We start from the raw sequence: 24465 nt of genomic DNA, 5'->3' as shown, positions 1-24465 counted from the left end.
ACACACACACACACACACACACACACACACACACACACACACACACACACACACACACACACACACACACACACACACACACACACACGCAGGTATACAGACTTCAAACAACTGGCAGCCACAGTGTGAAAACACCGGGGTGAACATGTCGATAGACGGGACGAAGTTATTGTTTGAGGGCTTCCTGCAGAAAAGAAAAGATACAATGGTGAGTTACAAACTACCTCTGAATTCAATGTGAGTCTATGTTTATAGAAAAGTGTCTTTCATAGCTTTCACATTACGTTTTCTCTCTATAGAAATTAAGGTGGGCGACTTATTGGTTCAGGCTTCAAAACACAACCTTGTTTTTCTATACGAAGGAGAACTGCAGTGCTGTAAGTAGACATTCGCTGTGCTGTGAATACACTCTGAAACGCACACTAACTCTTACTTCTGAAGACTAAAATAATCATTTGAAGGATGGTGACATCACTGGAGATGATCTCCATGAGTAAAGTCAAAGCTAAAATGTCTCCATGGTTCTCTTCACAGTCTCATCTGAGAGGTTATTACTACATTTACACAGTAAGTCCTTCTCTATGTTTCACAGTTGAAAGAGAACTTATAATACATCTTGGAGGCAAAATGTTGTACTTTTTTACTCCGCTACATTTATTTGGCAGCATTGTTATCTTACAGACAGAAAAGCAAAGTAAACAAATACACAACGTTCTTATAGATAATGCTGAAAAACAAAGTTAGAATTAGCCTCACATTTACAAGCTACAAGACTCGAGCGATGCTTATTTAAGTCCTCTCGATGTTTTGAGATGGAGATGAATACCGATACTAATTTTAGAGGTGAAAATACACTGATTACCTGCTCATATGAGGGCTGATAAAGTGTTTTAAGCTGGAATGAAAATAAGTCTCCATGAGGATTTTACACCAATAGGACTCAAAAGACTCGTGTCTGCTCAGATGCTCTGCTACATGTAGCTGCAGACAGTTGTTAAATATAGAGTCAGTATATTGTTGTGAAATGGGCCGTGCATGGGTCCTTTAGTTTCTATAAGAATAAAAGTATATAAAATATATATGATGCTCATAGCAGAGGTGGCAAAAGTACAGATACTCGTATAAAAAAGACTTAAGTAAGAAGTACTGATTCAAGTCCTTTACTCAAGTGAAAGTAAGAAAGTACAGCTCATTTCTCTGCAAAGCTAACTAAACCTCACAAAAATAATGATAATAATTCAAAGACGATTAAAATTAAAGATTCTAGCTTAAAATAAAACATTTATACTGCCAATAACGAACATTAACTTTGTTCTTGAGTTGTTACAACACCAGAATTTTGAACTTCAGTAATACACGACACCTGTGGGCAGTGGGCAAAACGAAAAAGGTCCTCGGCACACTCGGATAGCTTTCTTCGTTTATTATCACTGGACACTGTCTGGTTTTGCTGCAAGACAAATTTCAGACAGAATAATAAAGACTGAACCGAACTGAGGTCCCAGATGAGCTGAGTTGAACGTAAAGATTTTTGTGTTCAAATGTAGAGAGTGAAAGTAAAAAGTTTTCAGAAAACAAATACTCCACTAAAGTACAGTTACCTGAAAAATAGCAATGTAATCTGACTCATGAAATATCTACCTGTGGTGTTGCTAGGTTGATTAAAGTAAGTGATCTGAGTACGTCCTCCACTGCTGCTTTGTCTCAAGTAATAAACAGCACTGATTATTGATAATTAATTAACCTAGGTGTGTGTGTGTGTGTGTGTCTGTGCACCTGTTGGACCAGGTCCAGTCAGTGCGGGAGGTCCAGAAAGCGGACAGTAAGCGCTTCATGTTTGAGATCATCATGACCAATGGAAAGAGAAAACTGTTGGTGAGTCAGCGCTGTGGTTTCAGTGTCCTAGTTTAAAAGTCAATCTGTGGCAGGGCTGGTTACTGGTGCGTGTGCGTGCGTGCGTGTGTGTGTGTGTGTGTGTAGGCAGCAGAGACCGCAGCTCTCAGAGAGGAGTGGGTAGGACACCTCTGGCAAGCCATGAATCTTTCTACCTCAGGGGTGTCTGACTTCAGAAACACACAGTAAGTTAGAGGAGGACTTTCCCTTCATGACAGACCTGAACTGAAACAAACAGAGTCGCGTGTGTTCAACTGGACTTGAACTCTTCTCCGTCTCTCCTTCTCAGCCTTGAATCGCAGCGAGACAGAATACACAGCACCCTTCCCGTCTGCTCACAGAGCGACAGCGTGCTGGAGTCGCTGCCTGCTCGGCCCCTCTCTGCCCCCGTGAGCCTCATCGCTATCGGCCATGAGACCAGGAGCATCGCCTCCCCCGTCTGCCTGCCAGAGGAACCGGACCAAAACATACTGCTCGCCTGTAACTCACAGAATGATGATGGTAAACTTTAAACTGATTTGCGATATTACTAATCAAATTGACTTTAGTTCTGTCATGGTGCTGACTGCTCTGTTTTCAGGTGACAGTCTCGACAGTCCTCAGAGGTCCAGTGAGTCGAGCAATGCAGAGGGAAGACCAGAAAATGACTATGATGTTTTACCAATGAGAAAAAGTATGATCTATAATCAGCTGATTATCTGTTATAACATTATAGTCAGTATGATGATGGTTAAATATCCAAACTAGCCCTAACAGGTGTTGTGCTTTGTCTCTTCAGACATATGTAGGATCAACGACTCAACTGAGCAGGAAGAGGGCGTGTACGACTATCCTCTCTCTCACAGGAGGGCAGCTGAACATACAGGTGACATGACATTATGTTTTTGTTTAACATTTACATCCTTTGTTATAATAAAATAATACATATTTGTGTTTTTAACATCCACTTCAGAGCAAACAGAAAGCATCTATGATGTTCCGAGCTCTCTACTGAGGAGGCTGTCTGATCACTCTTCAGGTAAATCCTGCTTCACTTGTAAAAGTGTCTTCATCCTCTCACTTGTTCTTGTAAGAAGCCACGGTTGCTTCAAGTTACACAGAATTATACAGCTCCAGAAAACATTAAGAGACCACTGCAAACATATGTTCTCATAAAGGTCCGGTGAGATGCCAGGGTCATGAAACCAGTCAGTGGTAAACCATTTCCAACACAATTGGCACTATTTTCTCTCTTGACAAATCCAGTATCACGATGCCTGCGGCAGGCCGGTTTCTCAGGTGACGTGCTCCATCAGCTGTTTCTAAGAGAACACGCTGGACTTGGTAACTTGCGATGACGTTTGTTGTCACAGGGGCTTGCAAAGCTTCTCTCTCTTTTCTCTCTGCCCGTTCTATATACATCTGCTGAAGGTCAGCGTCAGGTTCATACAGATATCCCGTTGGATCCTTTATGAAAGGTAAATCTTCCTCATCACTTTCATAGTCCCACATCTTAAACGATGACGCAAATCAGTCAGAATTAACGTGAAACAGCGACTAGGTCGGCTTACCTGAGAAAGCGGCCTGCCGCAGGCGTAGTGATACTGGATTTGTAAAAGGGGGAAATTAGTGCCAAAAAATGACCCAGTATATGAAATCCTAGGACGATGATTTTGTGTTGGAAATGGATCACCGTTGTCTGCGTGTTATTTTTGTAGGGTAAAACGTTTCCGTTTCTCACCGGAACGACTTATTCTACGCTCAGAACCGGACACAACTCCGACCACGGGACGCTGTGAGTGAGCTAATAGCTTTGCATCCACTACCCTACTAGCAAGGATGTCATACAACTTAGTGCGAACTATCCCTTTCAGTTACCCTAAAGTAAAAAGGCGCGAAAGGAGGAGGAACCAAGAGGTTTAAAATCGGACATACATTTGAGAAGTATCTAAAACTCTTAAGAAGATAAGAAGATGCTTCTCCAGTATCCCACCGTGATGGTACTCAATGTTTTTAATCCAGATGTTTATACGTTTGTTTATAGTGGTAAACTGTGATACAATCAGACATGTAAAATATATTTGCTGCATCCATAGAGAGACAGCTTTCAACCTTGTCACATCTTTTTGTTTGTTGTCACAGAGGAGGAGCCGGTGGGCGGAATCTACTGGAGGATATAAAGTCAGCAGACACATTTCTTTATGTTTGATGTCAGATATCTGCAGCTTCATTCTTAATGCTCTCTCAGGTTTGAACACAAAGAGCAACAGTTTATAACACATGTCACACCTCTGTATGCGAGACAACAAGCACCACCGCAACAAAGAGCTTCAATTCTGGTATTTATTTCAGCTGCTTCTGAACAACACAGACATTTATAGCTATAGAGACGCTCTGTACAGAAATGTCTACACACTGTGTCAGTCGCATCAATGTTCACATAGTTAAATGACTCACTCTTATGTCACCTGCTTCACAGCTTTAAAGTTTACACCACTAACATTGATATTGCTGTTTTACACACTTTGGACTGGTTTGGATGGGAATGCTTTGAGTCTGGTCCTGACACCCTTTACGGGTCGGACGTACACAATGAAAGAAATATACAACTTCAGCACGCTAACATTCACTGTGAGCACTCTCGAACATAATTTGTTCTACATTTTAGCGTCTTTTTTAGGCGTTTGTTTGTATTAATGTTGTCAGAAGCTTTTACAGTAAACAAATGAAGTCTTAATGTTTGAGTGACCAATTTGTTCTCATGAAGTCTCGAGCTGGTGAAGGCCGGGAAGATAATTAAACCCAAAACATTACACAATATGTACACCACTGCAGTCCCAGGAAAGGATTAAACCAACATCTAACATCAGTCATACAGCAGGAAGTAGAAAAAAACATTACAGTAGTGCAGGAATTAGGTTGAAATACAGCAAAAACAAAGGCGTATGTAACAAGCGATACATAAAAGTGATTTGTGCATTATAATATGTTCCTTCTCTAAAGAAAAAGAGTACAATTAAATATGAAACAAAACAATAATAAAGAATATTTGGACAGTAGGTAATAGGTAAATCCACTCTAATGAGTAGTAGCTTTAGTTTGGATCAGTTATTTGTTGTGATCATTGTCAGTTAGCAAAACATGAGTTATAATATTTGGTTCATTTTATTCTTACACACTTACGCAACACTTAGATTACAGAAGGAAAAGGTTGGGGAAAGTGCCGCTCAACAAACACACTGATCTTTCTATTTTATTTCAGCCTCACCGAAGCCTTTGCCCGTCTATTTATTTAACTACATTTCAATTTAAAACTATTCTTATTGGTTGAGAAGAAGTGATGAAAGAGAGAGTCTTAAGCGGGGTGAACACTACAAGATTATCGGGCTGATGTTGGGCCTGATTCCCCCTTCTGACAATCGTAAGAAAAGTCTTTATATTTTGACGGTTCTAAAGATGATCTCTCCAGATGTTCCTGCCGTGTGAGGGATGTTAAGAGCGATTTTACTTCCCCCGATCTGCTCGGAAGGCCGTCATGGCCGCACATTTACGATCAGATATCCTGTCGTGCGGGGGGAACCCAGGTGACAGCCTAGCATGCAGTCTAGGACTCTTACGCGGAACGAAACAACAGCCAATGGGGAAGCAAACTGACTGAAGAATGGAGCACAGCAACCGAAGCCATGGCAACAAAAGCAAACGTGGAGCATAAAGTAACATGTACAGCCCATGTTCACGCCGTCTCCACCACTTCATCCACAGTTTTTATTTTCCTGCCCGTCCTCCGCCATGTTTGTTTACTCTAAAGTCTCGTTTGACCGCAAGAGATTTAGTGAGATTTCCAGCTGTGAGAGTCGGACTCTGGTTGATGGTGAATGAATCTGTTAGTGTGTGGTGTCCTGTTTGGGTCATACCGTTGCTCTCCACACTATAGGAGCAAAACTGTTAAATCTATGATTATATATCATCATGTGTCGTCCCTTACATTTTCAACATCTGTTAAGATTTGAAAAATCTTTTAGTGTGGGCCAGGCTTTAGACACTTTGTCGAGGGAAGCTGTAGTATAAGTTGTCAGTGTTTTACAGTACATATTCCAGATCTGACTAAATCTCCTAACTGAGAAGCAGCCGTAACGCCAGCACAGGAAACATATGTTTTATTACTTGTATATAAATCACAAATCTGCCATCAAACTTTTCCCTGGCAAACTGGTGTTTAGTTTAATATGTAGCACTATGTTTAAAATGTTACCAGGTTATCTGCTCTGTGGCTGGAAGAGCAGACTGTCTTACCAGCAACAGATGAGCTTCCCAGTGCAGGAGTAATGGAATCAGGCCTGGGCCTGGGATTGTTCCCTGAGGAACTCCTCCAGGACAGAAATGATGCTGCAGGCTTCAGGCAGGTCGCTGTGCTCCGCCCTGGCATTCTGCAGCAACACATCCCCATTCCCACAGCCCTGCAGGAACTGGCAGCAGCGGAACAGGGCGTAGTGACTCATCTCTGCCTGCCGCACGTAACGCTTCAGACTGTTCATGTCCTGGATCGCCTGCAGAGAGAGAGTGGGGGTTGTTACAGAGAGGAAGAAACAAGTAGCAAAAGGGAAGAGATCAGTTATATGGTTCATCTGCCAAGAGGAACTGAGTCTATCATATTGTGAACTTATTGGATATTAATGTCAACATATTTGTTTGTGACAGAAATATGTAGATTTGCGGCTTGTAGAAATGTATCGATTTTTCATTGAATAAACAAAAAAGCCACAAAGCCAGTATACATGTCACAAGTATACTGGAAACTAGAGCTTGGACAACACCATGGTCTTTCCACATGTCAGTTTTCTCACCTTAAGTTTGAAGTTCTCCAGAATCTGTCTGAGCAGGAAAGGATTACAGCGCTCTGTAGCATTTAGGAATGCCTGAATCCAGTCATCACAGAAACGATTACTGACTGGGGGAAGAAAACGTCTTTATTTGAGACCTGTCTTAGTGCAATGATGCTACGTCACTCATCCCACGAAGAATATGTCCTGGAGCTTACCGGTGTTAGAGAGTGTGGGTGGGCTGGTGGAGCAGTCTACGACCAGGTCAGAGTGTGTGTCCTCTGAGATAGCCTTACACAGAGACGCTGTTGTGGTGTCTTGTTGGGACAGGCCCTGCAAACTGGCTGCTTTGATGAACCTGGAAGGAAATAACGACAGAAATGTAACAGCTAAGAAGTAGAAGGTTAATACTACATAGAAACAGGCAGACCTGCTAAGGGTTTAAGTGTATGTTTGTTTAGTTTCAGACTATAACTCACCTGGACACATCAGCCTTTGTTTTCTCATCGGAATTATTGACCTCCACGTGTGTGTGACTCAGAGCCTGTTTACAAACATATAAAGGCCAAAATGTTTTGTTCTGGAGGACAATTTAATCATGGAACACATGTAGAATTTAATTGCTAAGAAAATAAATCAAATGCAGTTTTACAATGAATGGGTTAAATGAGCTTTCTAAGAACAGTTCACTCAGAAATATTTCTTTCTCCCTTAACCAGATTGTTTTGAGGTCATTCTATGGGTTAAATCTTTAGTAATTTGTTTTAGTAGTTTAAGTGATAAATCACGCTGTAGCTATCTGGATAACTAAGTTCATTAAATGCAATTGTCTGCTTCTTATATTGTTTAGCTTTCTTTGAAAGTCTAGTATATTATACTCAGCAAAACTCTTCAGCAGAATTCATTAACTGGATCTTTCAAAGGAGCTGCTGCTGCTAGTCTTGAGGTAAAAGTATATGAAAATCATCTGTACACTCTTGTCTTTGCAATGATCATTTGCTGCCATTATGCAGGGAACTTAACAAAGATCAGGAAATGTGGAGTACTTTAAAGAAGCTGTTTTTGATGAGCAGTTGGTTTTTATTGCACATACTGCAGAGGTGAAAAATGACTCACCGCATGCAGCAAGAAGCTGATGTCGCCCTGGACCAGCTGCACCACCCGATGAATGTGCATCACGGACTCCTCGTACCACCGGCTCAGATAGGGACGCACCTCCGTCTCAAGGTTCTGCAGCTGACACACACACAGATAATAATACATAAATGTTGCATGAATAAAATCATAACAAATATAAAGCTTCCGACACTGTTATCATATTCTCATACCTCTGGAGTTTGCAGGCTGCTGTGCAGGCCTTGGACATACTTATCGAGCTCTAATCTAAACGTGGACAGGGTTAAGGAGTTGGAACTATTGCATGTTTTTTGTCTGTATGAGGTGGATGCAAAAGAACAATACAGGACAAAACATTTTATAAGAGCAAAGATAATGTATTCAGTAACTGCAGGAGGAGCTTGCATGATGCCTACTGCATGAGGACTCTATACAGCAGACTGTGCACAAAGGATATAGGTTCAGTCCTTTTTCAGAGCCGCCCATAAAGCAGATGACGTATCCATTTCCGTCTGCATCAGGCTGTTCAGGAGACCTTTCCTGCTCCAGGAGACAGCAGTAGCAGCCGACTGCCTGCTCCGGGATGCTGGGAACACATATGTGTAAACAATCTAACTTATTCTGTCTCTTCATTTACAGCTGAATTAACTTTGATGTAAACAGACAGGCTGCATCCAGTATGATGCAATCAATAGTATGATCAAGAAGCATATCAGATGGTTTGTTCTGTCCCTTTTCATTAGTATGAAGCAAGTTGATCATGCATTTACGTTGTGAGGGCATATGCAAAATGTTTTACCTGAGTTCCACGGTGGCGATGTTGCCCATGCCTCCCAGCAGAGCTCCTTTGCTCAGCCTCCTTGAAATGTAGGTCCGGAGCTCGGGTTCGGCCTCTGACGGCAGGCTGCTGTCGATCAGTGTCAGGCTGTGGGCGGGGCAGAAAGTCAGTATGGATTTGTGCAGCCTTTGAAGGTCATGAGGAATTTTGGAAGCCACTCAAGTCAATGGAGAACAGATGGAGAACGCTGATGACCATTAGCCACAACCAACACGACACACAACTGAGTCACATAGCTGATATTGAACCACCTGCCCCAGGGTGTCAAAAAGTCACTGACACTGAGTGTATTTTGTCATTTTGCTTCAACAATGTAACCAAACATTGACAAGAATCTCATTCACATTTCGCCCACTCCACTTTACACATAGACGTTGAGACTCATTCAGATTGGGAGAGACCGACAGGCCATGTAACTCAGCAGCACATCATTCAGCAATGTCAAATCAAGTGCAAAATCACGAATGAAAACAGCATTGATTCCATGTTGATTGGATGTCCCGTGGCAGCCAGTGGATACACCAATACACAACAGTGAAAGCCAAAGAGAAACGACCACTGAAAGCAAGAAGATGGTAGGCGGATGACTCCTTTGTTACCTAAAGTCCTCCTGACTGGTTGTGGAGTCTGCTCGTCTCTGGTTCCATGCCCCATTTTCCCCAGATGCCTCAGATCTAAGACAATTGACAGTTTACTTATCACCTGGTTAGTTTTTAAAGTATAAATCTGTTTTTCCCTGCATGAGTGTCACTGTCAGCATTTTTCAAGAACAAGGGACAACAAAACTCAAGAGTGATTTAAGAATCCATAAAAACTGAAATACAGAAAACACTTCTTAAAACAGCCAGGACCTGGTTGTATCCTGGAAAAAAAGAACAGTAATTGTGTGATGTCCTACACATGTATTATTACACCGTGGACGCCAAACTCTCTGCAAAGTACCATAATTTATACCTTTTATAGCAGAGCTGTAATCTTACCAGCTCCCTTAATCAGAAACTTGGACACGTAATATTTAAAATTACCTTGTGCCTTGATAAAGATAGATGGTGTAGTAGCAGTTCAGCTGAATTTTCTGGCTGTATCCAGCTATCTCTTCGCTGTCATAGTCATCTCTCTCCTCCACGTCAATAGAGTCTTGGAAGGACGAGGTTTGGGAGGTAAACATGATCCTATCGCTGCACGGAGCTAGCTAGCAGCCGGCTAAACTGACTGAAAGCAATTACGTTTTCTTCTGTTTCGCTGTGCTATGTTGGTATATAGGTATTGTTGACTCTGTGATCTGTGGTTGCTATTAAAATACCAAAGGTGTATATGCAAAGGTGCCGCAGGTATCGCAGCTTACGTTTATGAGCTTTGTGCGCATGCTCAAAGTGCCTCTGTGTACCTCAACAATAATGTCCGACTATCATATTAATATTTTTATGTCAGTTCCGGGATCAAACGTTTCATCGCCGACTGTAAACATTTATGTTCTATTCTCGTCAAATTGAGACTTATTTAAATGTGCTGTGTAAATATCATTTGCGGTTAAGTTTGAAAATAAAACGTTTTAATTCATAGATTTAACTGGCAAAAGTATGATATTTTGATTTAAACTTAGAAATATAAATTGTCAAATAACAGCTATCTAAAAATTAGAAATATATAATATATAATAATAATTAAAACTTAAAATTAAGAAATAATAATGAAAAACGAAGACGAAAAAGGAAAAGAAGAAACAATTCGTTTTGACCACCAGAGTGCGCTGTGAGACCGGAGACTCCTGTTACGACGCCATCTTTTCACTCGTTCGTTCAGTTCTTTTTCCGGTTGATATGTGAGCTGTTTCACTGTATTATCTGTCAGTGAGCTAACCCTAATCCAAAACATGGGAAGAAAGAAGAAAAAGCAAATGAAGCCTTGGTGCTGGTATCCTTTTCCACATATTATATTTCGGGTTTAATATTATCTTGCTCTTGGTCTATGTTAGCGACATTATTTTGTGTTTACTAAGCTAACGTTAACTGTACATTTGCTGTACAACGTTATTATGCTAACAGTATAATAACGTGTGCAGTTACTCGTCAAGTAGGTTATTCTAAATCAGTAAACGTCCATCGTATCTGTAAATAAGGACAGTATTACAATGAGCTTCCTAAACCGTAATCTTAGGTACTGTAACAGAGACTTTGATGACGAAAAGATTCTCATTCAACATCAGAAGGCCAAACATTTCAAGTGTCACATCTGTCATAAAAAACTGTACACTGGCCCTGGGCTTGCAATCCACTGCATGCAGGTGAGGACGCAATGAAGCAAACCATCTTCATAAAATTAAACAATATCACATGTTTGTATACTAAAATTTCCTCTTCTTATCACAGGTTCATAAAGAAACCATTGATGGCGTTCCTAATGCAATACCTGGACGAACAGATATAGAGCTGGAAATATACGGCATGGAGGGTATCCCAGAAAAAGACATGGAGGAGAGAAGAAGAGTGCTAGAACAAAAGAACCAAGGTATTGCCTTTACATACTACCTTAAATGTCATGTCTTGTTATTGTGTCACCTAGAGGCTTATTATGCTCTTCCCTATTTCCAGAGACTCAAAAGAAAAAGCAGAACCCTGATGACTCTGATGAGTACGATGATGATGACGAGCCTGGTCCTTCCTTCCAGCAGCCTGCTGCAGTTCAGCCGCAGGCAGGCTACATCCCACCTATGACCCAGCCTGGCATGCCCCCTGGATCGGGGGCACCGGGGATACCACCGGGCAGCTACTCAGGTGGGAAACATAAAACTAGACCTATTGTAAATGTTCTGTTCAAATAGAAATATTGATGTCAATAGAAGCATAACAAATTACATAAACAATTTTGTTGTTTTGTCGGTGTTTGTTGTAGGAATTCCCCCGATGATGCCAGGTGTGCCACCCATGATACCAGGAATGCCCCCCGTACTGCCAGGAATGCCTCCAGGGTAAAAGCCGAGAAGTGTGACTGTCAATTTATATTTATACCCTCCTTGTATTTTCACTTTGTTTTTGTTCCTCATGTATAAAGGATGATACCTATGGGTGGGATGATGCCTCCAGGTCCAGGGATGCCTCCAATGATGCCAGGGGTGCCGCCAGGTAATGCCCTAGCAGTGTTTGTTTCCAGAAAGCATTTACTTACGCATCATGACCTTGATGAGTATTAAAACAACATTTTTTAAATGTTATGTTAGTAGATTTGTTGTTATATCAGCTGTATTTGTTTCTATATATAATCATCTTTTTCTGCTGCTGTCAGGCATGCCTCCTCCTGTGGCCCACCGTCCAGGCCTCACACACATGGCTCAGGTCGCCCCTGTAGCAAACTTGCTAAGTAGACCTGTGCTTCCTGCTGCCACTGCCCCCTCAGCCCAGCCTGATGTCACAAAGCCTCTTTTCCCCATTGCTGGACAGGTAAAATCTTTACCACAACAGTTACCACTGTTTAACTCCCTCAGCACTCTGATGGGCTGATCGTTACCGCTCTGATTGAACAAAGGGTGTTGAGTAGCTCTCTGTGCTCACACAGGTGGATATAAAGGAGACTTTACCCAGCTATACCTTTACCTGAAGGATTATCTTATTTACATTTCCTATTCTTCACTCTTCTCCTGTGCTTCAGATGGGCAGTCGCGTTGCAAGTACAATTGCAGGCTCATCAAGTGCAGACTCTCAGTCTTCCTCTCCTAAAGCTCTGTTTCCTATCACATCACAAGTATGCAGCTGTCTGCCTGCTCTTCTCTTCCAACCTGCTGCTTTCAACTGGCATGCACTCAGTTGTGTTGAGTTTGGCTGCGGTTTACGTTGGCAGATTACTTCTATTTTATTTGCCTACGCTGATTTAGCAAGAGAAAGAATTTATGTGGGCAGAAAGTAATCTGAAATGTTGTGTTGTTACTAGCAACATGCCTTTGTTTGCTTTTTCTTTTTCTACAAATCTGCATTTATTTAAATACTGCAGAGAACATTGTTTATTCTCCTGAGAGCTTTGCAGGTTTGTAAAGTGGGCTTCTTGTTTCTGAGCTGCTTTGGGGCAAAGAAGCGCCGCATGCTGCTTGCATTTATATCTCGCAGGCTCGACTTAATAGCTTGTACTTGAGTCATACTTTATAGGGTTACTCTTCTATTATTTTGACATAAACAGAGATTACAACACCCCCTTTATAGACTTGGTGTTAACATATCATTTTTGCAGTGTAAATACAAATTGGCACAGCATGGCATGGTACAATTATAGGATGATACTGTGACAAAGGCGTAATTTTCACTCACTTTGTTTTAGATTGATTTCTTTTCTAAAATCTCTCTAAACGCTAAATTAATATTGTCCAAAATCAAGGAGAGAACAGACAGATGTTAAAAATGTTCATGTAGGTGCACGTTCAATTATTACTGTGCATTAATAGTAATGACCTTTATGAGCAGCCGTGAGTGAAATGCAGACTCTTCAGGCTGCAGAGACGCTGAAGAGACTTGCTGTATCATATTGCAACACTCAGAACATAAAAGCAAAACATCTGAGAATCTCTGAAGGAAGCGTGACAAAGAGTGGTTTTAATTTTTGTCCTGAAGAAAGATAAAGAGGAATTCAGAGACAGACCAAATGATCTTAACTGGAGCTTTAAATCCACTGAATCTAAACTTTCATAACAGCAGTAACCTTAAAGTATGACTAAAAATGCCTCTTCTACTGTGAATCTCACTACTGTATTGTCTTGTCTCCCCCCTCAGAGTCAGCAGACAATGTCAGGGTCCCCCCACCCTCCCCCCTCTACCTCCTCTGATCCCTCAAAGCCCACATTCCCGGCCTACACTCAGGCCACCGTAGCTGTGTCCAGCCCCAACGCTGGCAGCAGTACGGTCTCCAAACCCCCCTCCACTGTGACCAGTAAGCCCGCCACCCTCACCACCTCCAGTGCAACCAGTAAGTTGATCCACCCTGATGAGGATATCTCACTGGTGAGTAGTCCAGCTGCGACAGTTTTTACAGTAAGCTGCACAGTGTGATTCACAATTTCACTTTCAAATTATTCTCCCTTCTTGACTCTCTGTGTCGTGTAGGAAGAGCTGCGGGCGCAGCTGCCCCGGTACCAGCGCAGTATTCCCCGCCAAGGCCAGACCAGCGCTGCGTCAGTGGGTCCTGTGGGTGGCCTGATGTCTCCTCAGCAGCCCGGCATGAGGCATCCTGTACCTGGTACACACGGCCTGCATGTAGTTCAAATGTCATTGTTATATAAAGCTTCATGTCAGCTTTCCTTTTAAAGGCTTTGACTCTACGTGTAATACGGAATAATACTGGACTTTTAGCCGCCTCAGATAGACCTTTGGTTAAAGGGCCAGTTCGCCGATTTTCAGCCTCAGTCCCATCATGCTATTATGGGAAATGAAATTTCGCTCAGTGCCTTTGGAAAATCTCCTCCAGATGGCGCGTTTTATGTCAGGGAGCTCGCTAAACTACACTTCCTCAATCTAGGACACCAGCCTCCGATGTCATGTCTCGTTCAGGTTTGAAATGTAGACTGCAGACCTGAAGATTTTTGAGACGATCCACCGGTATATTCGCTCCTTTAAGTGTATATTAACAAATATTAGCACGCTAACAGGGTAAACAAAATGCTCAGCCAGCATCAGCAAGTTAGCATGCTGCCATTAGCATTTAGTGTAGAGCACCTTTGTACCTACAGCTGTGTTCATGTGATATGAGTTTCTGATTGATGTAATTAAACCAAAGTTTAATAGATAAAGCACACAGCTGAAATCCTCCGATGACCAACTCTTTAATCTTACTACCGTCTTGATGAGATGAATGCTCGCAGGTCTTGAACATAGGGATCTTTAACATTAAGCGTCACAGAGCTGCCGCTCGTCGTCTCTGCAGACTCTTAGTCTTGGTCTAAAGTAGAAGCCATGTGATGTCGCAACTGATTTTGATTAAAAGCCAACAAACCTGTGTCCCTGCAGGTCAGTACGGTGGTCCCCCCCAGGGAATGCCCGGCTTCATGCCCGGAGGGATGCCTCCTTACGGACAGGCTCCTCCTGTGGTTCCCCCCGGGTACCAGGGAGCCCCTCCACGGCCACCTGTGGGTATGAGGCCCCCCGTCATGTCTCCTGGAGGCCGCTTCTGAAGCCCACCTTCTTCTCTTCAATAGGTTTGGACACTCAACCCTTTTCTAATGTCCTCAGCTGCTAGTAGACAAACCATTATTGGTGTTGTAGTACCACGATGACTGTTTACTACTGAGCTATGAGGAAGAGACACTGAATAAACAGCAAACAAAAGAGCTATAAAAGCATCACAGAGCGCATGGGAAATATTTACACTGTACCTAACTAAGACTATGAACTGTTTCAAACCATCTCTGTTCTGTGGCTTTTTTTCCTTCTCATGTTTCATTTAGGTGTGTAGAAGTGTAGTAGATATGGTTCGTAGTGTTGTGAAGGCGCTGGACTTACATGGGCAGTACCGACCCTTTATCAAGGCAAGTTTTCTGTAAATACATTTCTGTTCTCAGATTAACAGTGAGGCCTTCACAGCACGTAGTGCTGTTGGACTTTGTGTCCCCAACTTTGTTTGGTGAGGGCTTCATATTTATTTAATGTTTAGTTTTAATGAGTAAACACTCCCTTAATCTAACAGATGAAGTGCTGAATGAAACGGTAAATGTACTGTTGTTAAACTGTATTGTAATAAAATGTGGCAAAAATATAAGACTCTTCTTTGCGGGACGTTGGTGGTTAAAGAGACGTCACGGCAGGTTTGTACTCCAGAGATAAACGCATCGCTGATTGTGCTTTTGTTGTCTTAGAGATGAATATTGACAGAATGTGCTTTTAATGTTTCATTGTAATTAAAAATGTTGGTACATGTTTTCTTCTGTCACGATGTTGAAACTCTGTACATGGCACTGGCAGACTAGGCTTTGACTCAGTTTACTGTGCAGCTGCTTAACTTCCGGGTCGCTGATGGCTGTAGTGCTAAAACCCAGATCTCTCTTCTCCCTGTAGCGATGCCATGGGGGACTGGCTGAGGCCCTGTCTCAGTGTAGCCCTGTTCAGCCTGAGGCAAGTCTCACCATTTTCTGTTTTCTCATTCATTACCAGGGGCCCTCACAGCGATCACGCTGTTGGATCTTAATGTCCCCAAACTTGCAGCAAGTTTGGTGAAGGCCCTTGTTTGTGTTAAGTTTAGACACGTTGTTTTTCAGGCATGTAAGCTCATGTGAATTATATTCTTTAAGCTTCTCTGTGCCATTGAACCTGTATCCTCCATTCATGATTGGTGAACGCATCAGGAAGCTCCGTTTCATTTAATAACCTAAAATATGCAGTTATTACATGAAACTATTTTCCTTCCCTTTGATGTTTAAAGAGTAAAATGTTGAAGGCTTGGTCAAATCTTAAATCATTTGTAGGAGCCCAACAAACAGAGTCACTGACATGTTTCCAGGAGGTTGTGATGAACGTTTCTTTTCATCTGCTTGTAAAATGGTTTTACTGCTCAACCCTGTTTGTTTCATCAGCTGTCCTCACTTGATCATTTGAGTTTAACTTCTTACATGAAGGAGAGTCTCTGCCAGTGACAGGTTAGTTAAAGCTGTAAGTACCACTGCTGTCGTTCTACCTTCTGTTTGTGTGCACACACGATTCAACTGATGTCTGTGACCTTAACATGAAAAGTCCCACAACAGTTCTTAAGCATTTTAGTCGGGGTCGAGGAAGAGCAGTCCAATAAATCATAGTTAATACAAGTGTGTGTTTTTGATTATTTTTTATGCAAGTTCTGCATCTCAACATATTTTGGGTGCAAATAACACAGGCAAAGTCTTCACAGGTAAGTATGGGCCTGTTAAATTGTCTAATATCCTTATCAAGTTTATAATGAACATTTTGATATTTAATGTGCAAGAAACAAACAAGATCAATGGGTTAAATTTGGCTCAAAAATGTCTATAAAGCTTTTACCTGCTGCTCAGTTTAATAAACTATTTCTTCTACCTTTTTCATGTTTGAGACACTTAAGTTTAGTCAAAATCTGCGCTTTAATCTTGAATATGTGTTTTAGGATCTGTCTCCCACAGCAGGATTTTATTTGCGACATCAGAAAAGTCTGAATGTTTTACCTCTAATAAACTAGTTAATCAAACTCTGATGTGTGCTTGTGTTTATTCCCCACCATGAACTGTTGTCGCTATGAGGGTGAAACTATCATGAACTACGAGGCAATAGAGATGCTCGTAGGACTCCTTGTTTGGCAAAAGTTGAATAAATTGTAGAATTGGGTCACATGTTTGCTGTATCCTTGTTCTTCATTCACAGAAATAATTTATATTTATTGTGTATTTACCTTTATTTTAAAGATTTGCATATTTATAAGCAGTCAAAAACACAAAAAGGAAAAATTCTTTGGGGCTGGAGTGTCATCCTATTAATGTTTTAATGCTTACATTTACAGTCTTACCTGAATTGATGAATAATGGTTAGAAACGTGCTTACATGGTCGTCACATATTATAAATGCGACGTCTCTTATTTTGGAAGTTATTACAGGAAGTATTTTTTATGTTGTGAGCGTCTTGACAGTTGAACTAAGAACTATGAACATTTACTGCCCTCCTGTGGTCAGAGCGGAGAACTGCAGCACAAGTTAAATGAAGGACTTCGACACGAGAGGGAGTGAAGTACTGAATATCATCACGGCTGTGCTTCGGTTGTAGACACGAGGCCGCAGTATGACCTCGAGTTTGATATTGCTTTTATACAACAGTTATACAAGCGGCAAATAGTAGTAAAAAGTACAACAGATTATTTTTTGCTCCACCAACTCAACTAGTTCCACCAACTGAACTGTTGTTGCCAAGCAACCCAAACATTCTCCTGCACTCCGTGTCTACAGGTTACCACAGATGAGCTGTGTTTTCTTTTATCATGTACATTTATCAGTAGGTTATATAATTGTAAATAATCTTTATGCACAACTAATTATGGTGTATGTGTCACGTGTATCCGTTTTCCTCCGTAAACAAAAACTGTACAGATTTCTCATGTAATTATAATAATTTTAAAAAGGTTACACAAAACTTTTTCAGAATTTAAAATGCCTCTTAACTCAGGATGGTTTATTTAAACGTCCCCATGCCAAGAAACGTAACATGACATGATTTAAATACTGACTTTATTTTCTTCGTCTACTTGCTGGGGAAAATCATCAAAGGGCCGAGCATTACACTGCCACAAGTCGTGTTATCTGGAACAACAATCAAACACGTTAATATGAGTGCATGTTTGTTTGGACTCTTTTCAGAATAAAAGCATTAATTATGACTCTCTGGTGAGGATGTGCAGCGTACCTTCAGACACGGGACGTCTCTGACTCATCACACGGCTCCATCTAGAAGGCGTTCTGTAACAGGTACCATCACAACACCGACACACATCATCACTGCCGTCCACATTTTCCCACCTGATGTGCAAAGGATGCAGAATTATTTATTAAGGCTTTAGAATTTAATTTAGACTTCTTAAACTACACTGCAGCTGTGATGTTGCAACATATTTCACCCCCAAACCTGTGGTTTTTTGGTTTCACTGTAGTGTCTCTGTGTTTGCTCTCATTGTTTTATTATTAAGAGAAATGGAGACTAAATTATGTATAAATAAAAATAACCAGCTTGTATGAAGTTGTTTTGGGGACATTTTCAACTGCAGAAAACCAGAGCTAGCAGATAAATAGATTCAGCGCAGACGAAGCTGTACTGTATCAGATCTGAAATTAAACAATGACCAAGGTTAAAGCCGACAATAAGCTTTAATTTGAGGTCATTTACACACAAATCAAAAGCAGACATTGTAGCTGTTACAATACAAACACCCTCCTATTGAATGTTAACACCCTGAAACACCATTGAAGCTGAAAATAAGCTCATTAACCTCCCTGTCACGGTCATGTTTGAAATCCAAATGCTGGAGTAGAGCCAACAATTAAATGTTGAAATGCTCATGTTGCATAAAGATGAGGTTTTTTAAGACCTTTCTTTGCTGCAGTTATTCTTTAGAACTGCTGTTATGCACAGACTTTCTCTCTTGCAGTTCATTTCTGCAGGTTTTCACACCAACAGACCTGATGATCCAGAACAGTGCTGCAGCGCTACAAAAAGTCAAAATAAATCACCTTGATTGCTCATAGTTGCAGGCTTTGTTAACGGGGCTGCTCTTCCACATGTCAGCGGTCGCTTTCAGCTGACAGGTGATGAATATCTGCAAACAGGAAGGAGACCAAGGACGTGTCATAATACAAATATCTCCAAACATTTGAAACACAGCTGGTTGTACTGAAAGTGTCTCACTGAGTTCCTTGCATCCTGGTGAAACAGGAAAACACCGAGCAGCAGCTGAAGGGAATCCGCTCTTCTTCTGGATCTGAACCGCGTGTTTGATCCTCCGTCTCTTGCATCAGTGAGGCACCTGAAATCATGTTCTCATGCAGGGATAAAGCCAGTGGTTCAGGTACAGGTGTGCGTCTCTGCATCTAGATCACTGTAGATTGTTGAGAATCATATTTACCCATTGTTTTCAATGAAGTAGTATCTGGGGACTGATGTAACGTCAGGTGACAGAGTGGCCACACAGCTGTCGATGAAGAGTCGTCTTTGTGCTGAGTCAGGAGCAGAGTAAGACGCCTGCAGGTGCAGAACGTCTCCGAGGTGGAAGACTCTGGAGAACGTCTCACGTGTCCAGTCATCTGCAGGCAAACAAACATGACATCATGCACACAATGTTTGAGAGCTGAAGGAGCCATTTAGAGCCATAGTAACAGTGCTTTGCATCAGTATTAAACCCGCTTAAACTTCTCCAGATGTCGTCATGATACATCTGCAAATTAAAAACAGCTTTTATTGGGGTCATATGTAAATATTCCACGTGTTGGAGGTGGAGCTAGTACAGCTAGCACACATTGCCTTGTGGTGTGCATCCAACAGATTTCTGCTCTTGTTACTTCTCTTCTTCTTCTCTTGTTTACTCATGCAAGGCCTCCTCTCTTGTCTTAATCACACAAACCTTCAGATGCATCTTTACATTGGCTCCTCTTATAGGATTTACTTTTGGAGCTCATACTGACTATCTATAAAACGTCTTTAATGTGTAACTTCTCCCTAGAAGAATATTCTTACCCGACAGCTGCACACAGGGCACACTGTTCTCCATCCAATGACACCAGTGTCTTGCTTTTGTGACCTTCACATTTTTCTCCCATGCCATATAAAGAGTTGTTTTTCTCACCACCAAGATGTATGATGACTCTCAAACAGAGACTCTTTACTTCTGCTTCTGACTCTGTTGTATGCACTCACAAAGACAAACTCTCTCTCTCTCTTATAGCTCGCTTCATTTGATGTTCCAATTTCCACCACAGGTCCATCCCGACCTGACTCCAGATTATATTTCAGACCCTTTTAATCCCCTGTAAATCTTTGTGTGGGCAGCAGAGGCTGAAGGCTGAGAGTTAAAGGGTCACAGGTTTTGACTTTCAGGGCCCAGAGGCCCTCGTACATCCTGCCTGAGGAAATAAAACTCTTTGAATGAGTTTCTTTCTTTTGAATTACTTTTATTGGAAGGATTTTCCTGATTTTACCTGAGCTGCCTGTTTCTAGCAGGCTCTTTTTTACGCTCTTGATTATTTATGATGATTTTTCTATTCATTCTGGTGTTTTAAGTTTTTTCTTAAAGCCCCCCTCCAGTGAAAATCCAGCGTTTCACCTTGCAAACATCTCCATGTGGTGTTCTTCATGTGCTGCAAGACATATCAGGGACAACATCAGCATCATCTCCATGGCTGGGCCTGTCTGCTTTTAAACTGCAGTGTACCAAGGACAGGCTGAACAACACGTTTTCAGATCGGCAGGTTTGAGTCGTCACAAACCTAAGGAGCCAATCCCGTTAACGGACGGGGCGACGCTGTGCGTATCATTATGTGTAACCTATGGCAACCACTTCGGCGATGCACGAGCCAGCTGTAACCGACATCGTAATTTGTGCAACTACTAATTACTACATTTTAAGCTAGCTGAGTTTCAACAAGTCGCCACGAAACGACGGCAGAGACGTGTTTTGTTTTCGTGACGGAGGGGGCGGGGCCTATGCAGATTGGGGAATTTTTAATAAGGAAGAAGGAGGAGATGCTTTGGGAGGATTTTTACAAGGTAATTAAACATACCTTAACACATCTTAAAACATGACTGCAGTTGGCCTCAAGCTAATCTCAGATATAAAATTAGCAAAAGCTGCAAACACTGCTTTGATTTGTGCTCCATAAAGAAAAGTTATTTTCATGAGTCCACACATACCGGTCATGAGCTTCAGAGAGAAAGCCGAGCGCTGTGTTGGGGAGGAGCGGGTCAGAGGAGGCTGCTGAGTGTGGCTGCTCACGACGTGTTCCCTGACAGAGAGATAAAACACGTCAGTGAACATGAAGCAGACTGAAAGCTTCTCCTCTGTCCAGGGAAATGTTTGTAATGTTTGACCTTTGATAGTGACAGGAAACAGGAACTACAGCGTGGGCCGTCCTTGTGATGCCATGATAGGTGGCAGCAGGTGAGACGACCAGGTTGTTTGAGTAAATCACAGAGTCCTCAGAGATCTGTGGGTGAAGATAAAAACAGTTTAACGCAGATAAAATAAAGCATCAGAAACTATTCATGCGTCGTCTCAAACAAGTCGAGCTGATTTATTTTCTTTTTTATTATTAAAAACGGACGATCTTCTTTCTTTAATTTAACACAGGAAAATGGCTCTTTAGTAACACGAGCCGAGCAGGTCGACAAACAAAAAACAACTTATCATATATCCATCTTTTTAATCATCAATGAGCACATAAAGTTATCCATCAATAAACCTGCATGATAATAATAATCTTTGATATGAAACATTATGTAAATCTGTGGTATTCTGGAAGTTATAAGGCTCAGTATAAATAAATCAAACAAATAAAGCTCAGCCTGAGTTCAAGCAGGAAGACTGTTTCATACTCATTCATTCATTCAGCCACCATTTATTCATGTCACGTTCCAAAGTACAAAACCAACCAGAGTTAGCCTCGACGTCTGTCGACCAATCATCCTGCTGCTGTCAAATGTTAAAGCTGTTCTCCTCTCTCCACTGTCAGTTTCTCTCTCTCTCTCTCTCTCTCTCTCCCCCCCGTTCATGTCCAACCCATCTCATCCTTTCTTCACCACAACCACCAGTGTCTAGATTCCATCAGAGGGTTTTCTATCCTTCTCTTGGCCTCACCACCCCTTCAAGTAGGCTACATGAAGACATCACGATGGGGTCTAATCGGCAAAGACTTTGCACATTTCTCATCTTTCCAAACTCGTAAATAAATACATTTTCACTTACAATATAAGTCTGTCCTGATTGAATTTAAGTTGTTTATTTAGCTGGAGTTGTGCACATTAATCAGAGGTGAAGCATTGCTAAGTTGCACTGAATTATAAAAACAGACCTCTGGGAGCTGACAGAGTGAGCTGAGCTTCTCCTCACCATCAGTAACTTACGCTTAGTCTGGAGCCACAGTCCTGCAGTCCAGCTTCAATCACGTATTCAGAGTCCCCGGCAGCTGCAGCTCTGCAGCGACTGCTCTGAGAGGTCTCAGCCTCTCCTAAAAACAGCTCCTCTGCAGACACAAGACGTCCAGTTTTAAACAGGTCGGCCTTCACCACAACGATCATGGTGGCCTCTGTGCACTGAACACGAACAGGAGATACATCGCTAAGCTGTGGTCCGCTGAGGCTTTCTGCATTAACTCTCAAAGTCTTGTATTCCCTTCCTTCTGCGTCGATCATGGGTCCTTCTTTTAAAAGTCTGATGGCCTCTGAAACAGCAAATATCAGCAGCAGCAGGGAGGCTGAGAGAGCTGCGAGCCGCATGGTGCTCTTTACTCTGAACAACTGGAAACACAGCAAAGCCTCCCGCTCAGTTTGAGCAGAGAAATAAGACCTCACTCGGTGTTTCAAACAGGATGCAGGAGACTGAAACGCTGCAGTATCTCCAACACCTCCCAGATCAGATCAATCAAACACACAGAGAGGACAGCTGGAAGCAATTACTGCTTAACTGATGGAGTTAAAGATGCATGCATGTGATTGGTCCACCCCAAACATGATAAGGGTGCCATGATGCTCCATCTGTGTGCATCAGTACTGAAACATAGATGTTGATGCAAATGCATGTGCAAAACCTACATATCTTTTCAGGGTTACAGTGGTGACGGAAAATAAAACTTGTATTATAAGTATTTTTTAAGTTACACAAAGGTCAAAGGTTAAATGGAAAGAAAATGTGGTTCAGGTCTGTGGCTGAATGATTGAAGCCTCACCAGGCACTCATCCTTTAACTGAGCACAAACACGTAGTAAAACATCTTTATTTACGTTCGCCCGATCTTTGAAATCATTTCCTCTTCTCCGTTGTCTCTAAATATTTCTAAAAGCTGTAATCATTCCAACTGAGTGACCAGGATGATCTCACCCATGTACGGCCCCATTTTCCCCTTCACATCCTGCACTGAATCAAACCTTACTTAGTGTGATTAAGGAGCAGTTCTTTGGAACATAAAACAATAAGCCTGATTAACATTAAAAAGGACGATTGATGCAGCTCTGCTGTAGATGATTATTAGTTGGAGTGATATGACTGCATTATGTTGGACTAAACAGGACCATGACCAAGGCCAAGTGCAGAAACATGTTTTATGTACTGAGATAAATACGCTTCAAGGTCGCCATATGTTTTTTTTTTTTTACACTAATCGTGGTGGAAATTTCCTCACTTCCTCGGGTAAGATTTCTGTGTCACATCTGCTGTGTTTAACCTCCTGAGACCCTGCGTCCTCATACGGGGACATTACATTTTGGCTTCACAGCACCATAATATTTAATTCTGCAAAACTTAGACCCGTTGGTCTTATTCATGGACACGTTGTCCATCACCCTGTGATCACAAAAGCAAATTACACTGATCAGTGTACATTCAAGATGGCCGTGATCCCGACCAAAAAGTGTAACAGTTGGTCTCTACAGAAAACTAAACCAGGTACAAAACCTCTTCAGATTTCATGATTGAAACTTTATTTTATTCAATGCGTATTAACAGTTGTAGCTTGATATGGCAGACAAATTTGACTAATTTTATCAATAGCAACAAGCTACAACACCGTTACAAGGTACTCACATGAGGACATTGGGACTTTTTCAATGTAACACAAAGACAATTATTAGGTTTTATACTTATTAGGTCCTATTAATCCCCAAAAGGTAGGAGAAATTAAAAATGCAGACCAAACAAAAGCTTGGGTCTCAGGAGGCTAAAATCGGATACTACATAGTGCGTTTGGCAGTAGCATTTATTTTGCAGCATGCAACACCAAGCGCCAGTTACCGGTTTTGGCAGGTGGAAGTAAACAGCCCGCCAATAGCATAAACCTGATTCTTTAGCCTTCTGCTCTTCTGCTGCCATTTCAACTGCCGTTGTGACGTTCCAGCACTTTGCATTGTGGGATACAGTCGGCGAGGCAGACTGGTCCGATGCATACTGGAGATTTTTTTCCGAATCGGTACGACATCCGGGTATTTTTGGCGTACTGCACATTTCGCGTTGGTTTGCATGCTGCATACTTCATTTTGGCCAAATCAGTACGCACTGTTAGGATAGTATGCAAATTCAAACACAGCCATCCACTGAGGCCTGCATGGACTCAGAGGTCAGGCTTAGGGTCAAAGGTACATCCAGAGACAGAATAAGGCC

General features: G+C 41.8%; 4 protein-coding genes across 6 annotated transcripts; 2 read left to right on the top strand and 2 right to left on the bottom strand.

The window, feature by feature from the left end:
• The first annotated feature begins 40 nt into the window (after positions 1–40).
• LOC138603102 (uncharacterized) lies at positions 41–4796 on the top strand. The gene is made up of 10 exons (XM_069674774.1): positions 41–208; positions 300–377; positions 535–567; positions 1789–1875; positions 1981–2078; positions 2183–2394; positions 2474–2566; positions 2672–2758; positions 2846–2911; positions 4015–4796. Exons 1-10 carry the CDS (start codon positions 146–148, stop codon positions 4050–4052), a joined length of 855 nt encoding a protein of 284 aa, XP_069530875.1. The 5' UTR covers positions 41–145; the 3' UTR covers positions 4053–4796.
• Positions 4164–9981, bottom strand: cunh17orf75 (chromosome unknown C17orf75 homolog). Its single transcript, XM_069674773.1, has 10 exons — positions 9672–9981; positions 9246–9320; positions 8608–8733; positions 8266–8394; positions 8021–8081; positions 7809–7928; positions 7172–7236; positions 6911–7050; positions 6717–6820; positions 4164–6419 (listed from the first exon to the last, which is right to left on the bottom strand). The coding sequence occupies exons 1-10, from the start codon at positions 9812–9814 to the stop codon at positions 6204–6206; spliced, it is 1179 nt and encodes a 392-aa protein (XP_069530874.1). The 5' UTR covers positions 9815–9981; the 3' UTR covers positions 4164–6203.
• Positions 9982–10476: 495 nt separating this feature from the next.
• On the top strand, positions 10477–16417 carry LOC138602680 (BUB3-interacting and GLEBS motif-containing protein ZNF207-like). Of its 3 annotated transcripts, XM_069674209.1 has the most exons (12): positions 10477–10560; positions 10804–10930; positions 11016–11154; positions 11238–11420; positions 11539–11614; positions 11698–11768; positions 11929–12083; positions 12292–12384; positions 13401–13628; positions 13731–13863; positions 14631–14818; positions 15068–16417. In XM_069674209.1, exons 1-11 carry the CDS (start codon positions 10520–10522, stop codon positions 14792–14794), a joined length of 1410 nt encoding a protein of 469 aa, XP_069530310.1. In that variant the 5' UTR covers positions 10477–10519; the 3' UTR covers positions 14795–14818; positions 15068–16417. The 3 variants fall into 3 exon arrangements, with proteins under 3 accessions (XP_069530310.1, XP_069530309.1, XP_069530311.1); XM_069674208.1 differs by having other exon boundaries at positions 14631–16417; XM_069674210.1 differs by lacking the exon at positions 12292–12384 and having other exon boundaries at positions 14631–16417.
• Positions 16418–17853: 1436 nt separating this feature from the next.
• On the bottom strand, positions 17854–22590 carry LOC138603243 (zona pellucida sperm-binding protein 3-like). Its single transcript, XM_069674938.1, has 8 exons — positions 22219–22590; positions 21187–21302; positions 21010–21101; positions 19229–19406; positions 19012–19129; positions 18837–18922; positions 18016–18128; positions 17854–17912 (listed from the first exon to the last, which is right to left on the bottom strand). The coding sequence occupies exons 1-8, from the start codon at positions 22588–22590 to the stop codon at positions 17854–17856; spliced, it is 1134 nt and encodes a 377-aa protein (XP_069531039.1).
• Positions 22591–24465: the final 1875 nt, after the last annotated feature.

Source organism: Semicossyphus pulcher, unplaced genomic scaffold (genome assembly GCF_022749685.1).
Source record: "Semicossyphus pulcher isolate SPU_LCO1_2020_fin unplaced genomic scaffold, fSemPul1.0.p SCAF_23, whole genome shotgun sequence".
Lineage (NCBI taxonomy): Eukaryota > Metazoa > Chordata > Actinopteri > Labriformes > Labridae > Semicossyphus > Semicossyphus pulcher.
The sequence above is the reverse complement of the archived record's forward strand: the minus strand, read 5'-3'. Positions and strand labels throughout refer to the sequence as shown.